Here is a 2,995-nt window from a genome sequence, read left to right as displayed (position 1 = left end):
CTTAGCTTCTGGAGTATCTTCATCTGCTGTCATTTGCTGCCACCAGAAATGGACTAAAGCTTTGCAATCAGAGTACCCTAAGAAAACATGATTTTCTAAGATTGGTTGTTTCCTTGTTGAAAATCACAGTGCAAAGTATTCGTTGATATTTTGAATTTTTATGAACTTTTAATTGTTATTCCTAATCTGATCATAGTTCTAGCAGGTAACGTTTTGTTGTTGTTGTTCTTTCAGTGAAAATGGCTGACAAACTTGACATGTCAGAAGTTGAAAAATTTGACAGATCAAAGCTGAAAAAAATTACTACCACAGAAAAAAATACGCTTCCATCGAAGGAAAGTAAGTCGTGGAAATTTCTAGTAGAGAGGAACAGTGGTGAAAGTTGGCATAGTCACTTAACAAACCTATGCTGTATTAAAATTGCAAAAACCTAAGTAGTAGTAAGAATTATGATAATTAATGCAGCAATTAAAATATCAAGTAGTTATCTTTTTATTTAGATAATGTACATGGTTTGCATGCTAGGTTACAGTAATAATGGTATCATAAATTCATTTCTTCTTACAAAATTACTAAAATTATATTAAAGCTAATTTTGGAATATTGGATGTGGCATTATATAAATCTCAATTTTGCCCAGTTTTTATTTTAATATAAATATTAGACATTTTTTAGGATGCAACAGTTTGAATCTATGCTTTCATACATAAAAACTGTGTAAACTGTAGTTTTAATCTTCTAGAAATAGCTATAAAATAAGGTGGAAGGCTAAGTTTAGAGTTTGTGTGTGTTCCAGCTTCCCAGATTTAAAGGATCAGTTTGCTCTTCAGAATAACAACCACCTGGAGAAACTCAAAGTGAACTTTTAAAAGCTGAGTGGCATTTTCATCTTGTCAGCTCTAATTGAGAACTCAAGAATTCAAAAAATCATCTGAAAAGATAAAACTTTCTAGTTGTATAAGGTTAAACTGAAGGAAATTCTTACTTACTCCTCATTCCTAGAACACTCTGTGGACAATAACAATATTTTAAAATATTTTAAATCTATTACTTAAATATAAACTTTATATAATATAGATAATATATAGATTATTGTAAAGTCTTCAGGTGCTCTAACACATACACACCTCTATTATGAGGGTAAGTGGTTAGGGCTTTTGCATTCTAAGGCATGTTTATCAGCCTTCAGTGACTTAGTAAAGCTATCTTGTAGAAGAAGCCGAACTTAATTTTAATAAAACCAAAAAAAAGAAAGAAAGCAAAAAATAAAAGAAAGAGGAAAATCCCTTTTAATGATTTTTTTTTCTATTTTTCTTTCCCTAGCCATCCAACAAGAAAAGGAGTTGGAGAAAAAAAACATAAAATGAGGAAAACCTTTGAAGAATAAAGGTCAACATTGCCAAACAATCTTGGTTTTAGGCTTTTATTTTGTAAACGTATGTGTTTCTAGAGATGTATAACAATTGCTGATGGGCTCTTGCCTATACCTGATAGTTAAGTGTTAATCAGTACCCAGTTAAGCAGTAATCAGGAACAGGCATTCCCTTTGCTTTTAAACTTCCTCATTGATGAACAAATTACAGATCGTTGTTGTCAGATATTTGGTCAAAAGTAAGACTCCATCCCTCTAACACCCCTATATCCAATGAGTCTGGGATGATTGGAAGCAGCACCTCAGTCCTTGGCATCCATCCTAAGTCCCTTCCCCCTGGGAGTTGCCTTGGTTCAGACTCCACCTCCGGGAAGCCTGCCAAGTGCTGACCCTCTCCAGGAAGGGTCAGGACCACTCTCACAGGCTAGTTAACATATAGTCCTAGGTTTTGCATGATCTCTCTCTGTCTCCTTACTCCCTTCCCCCCTCCCACGCCATGTTCCCGACAACCCAGGAGCGCTGCATTCATTAAACGTGGGCATCTTTGATTTGCTGTAATCTGGTCTAATTGGAGTTATTTTGAGTGGGTGGAGAGGCTCGTTTTAAGATTTTTCCTAACAGATGGAGGTTTCCTAACAAAAGGGTCTGTTTTTTTCGGCGGGCACAGGGCTTAGGGCCACGTGCTGGAAAACACCCTTGCTGTACATCCTCTCTGCCAGACTGGATCGACTTCCTTTCAGTGAGTTTTCCTTTTTGCTTATGCTGGTAGGGTACCCAGGGTGACCCATTCACGTTTGGGGCTTTCCGCTGAACTTACACATCCATTTTCACTGTGGCTATAGTCACAGAAGTTAAACAGAATCAGACTAGATTAGATGTTCATCAATAGTTAGATGAATAATCAAACTGGGATATATATGTATGCATGTGTATGTGTGCATGTATGTATACATATATATGGGGGGGTGGAGAGAGAGAGATTTTAGAGAGATTTTATTCAGTTGTAAAGTAAGCATATAATTTGCAGGACATGTTCGGTCACCCCAGTCAGGATATAGCTGAGGAATCCATCTTTTATATTTTCAAGTATGCACTTTTACAAAGAGCTTTGTAATTATTATTTTACATGTCACTTATGCTTCCTATATGCCAAGAACTGTGCTGAACACTTTACACAGATTATCTCATTAAAATTCTTACATCAGCCCTGTGAGTCATATAACAAATTGAGGCTCAGGGGAGCTTTCTCAAGGTCACACTGTTGGTAAGTGGCAAAGCTGAGATTAGAGACTAGGTTTATTTGACTGTAAAGCTCATACTGTAATGGTTCATTCATTCCTCTGACCATTTATTATTTAATCCATTCAAGGATTTATTGAATTGATTTTATGGGACAGATACAGTCTAGGTATTAGGTATGCAGTATTGAACATGAGCAAACCACACAAAAATCTTTGTTTTTATAGAATAGTAAGACAATGACTAAATCAGTTTATTGAGTATGTAATGCATTTGCACTAATTGTAGGTAGCATAGGGGAAATATTAAAGTAGGGATGAGGCAATATGATGCATTTTGAGGAGAGGAAGGAAAAATAAGTTAGACAGTAAAGATCTCACTTTG

General features: G+C 35.7%; 1 protein-coding gene across 1 annotated transcript; it reads left to right on the top strand.

Annotated features, from left to right (window-relative positions):
- The first annotated feature begins 239 nt into the window (after positions 1-239).
- LOC130868520 (thymosin beta-15A-like) lies at positions 240-1,367 on the top strand. The gene is made up of 2 exons (XM_057760708.1): positions 240-339; positions 1,324-1,367. Exons 1-2 carry the CDS (start codon positions 240-242, stop codon positions 1,365-1,367), a joined length of 144 nt encoding a protein of 47 aa, XP_057616691.1.
- Positions 1,368-2,995: the final 1,628 nt, after the last annotated feature.

This window comes from Chionomys nivalis, chromosome X (assembly GCF_950005125.1).
Source record: "Chionomys nivalis chromosome X, mChiNiv1.1, whole genome shotgun sequence".
NCBI lineage: Eukaryota > Metazoa > Chordata > Mammalia > Rodentia > Cricetidae > Chionomys > Chionomys nivalis.
This window is presented reverse-complemented; position numbering and strand designations above follow the sequence as displayed.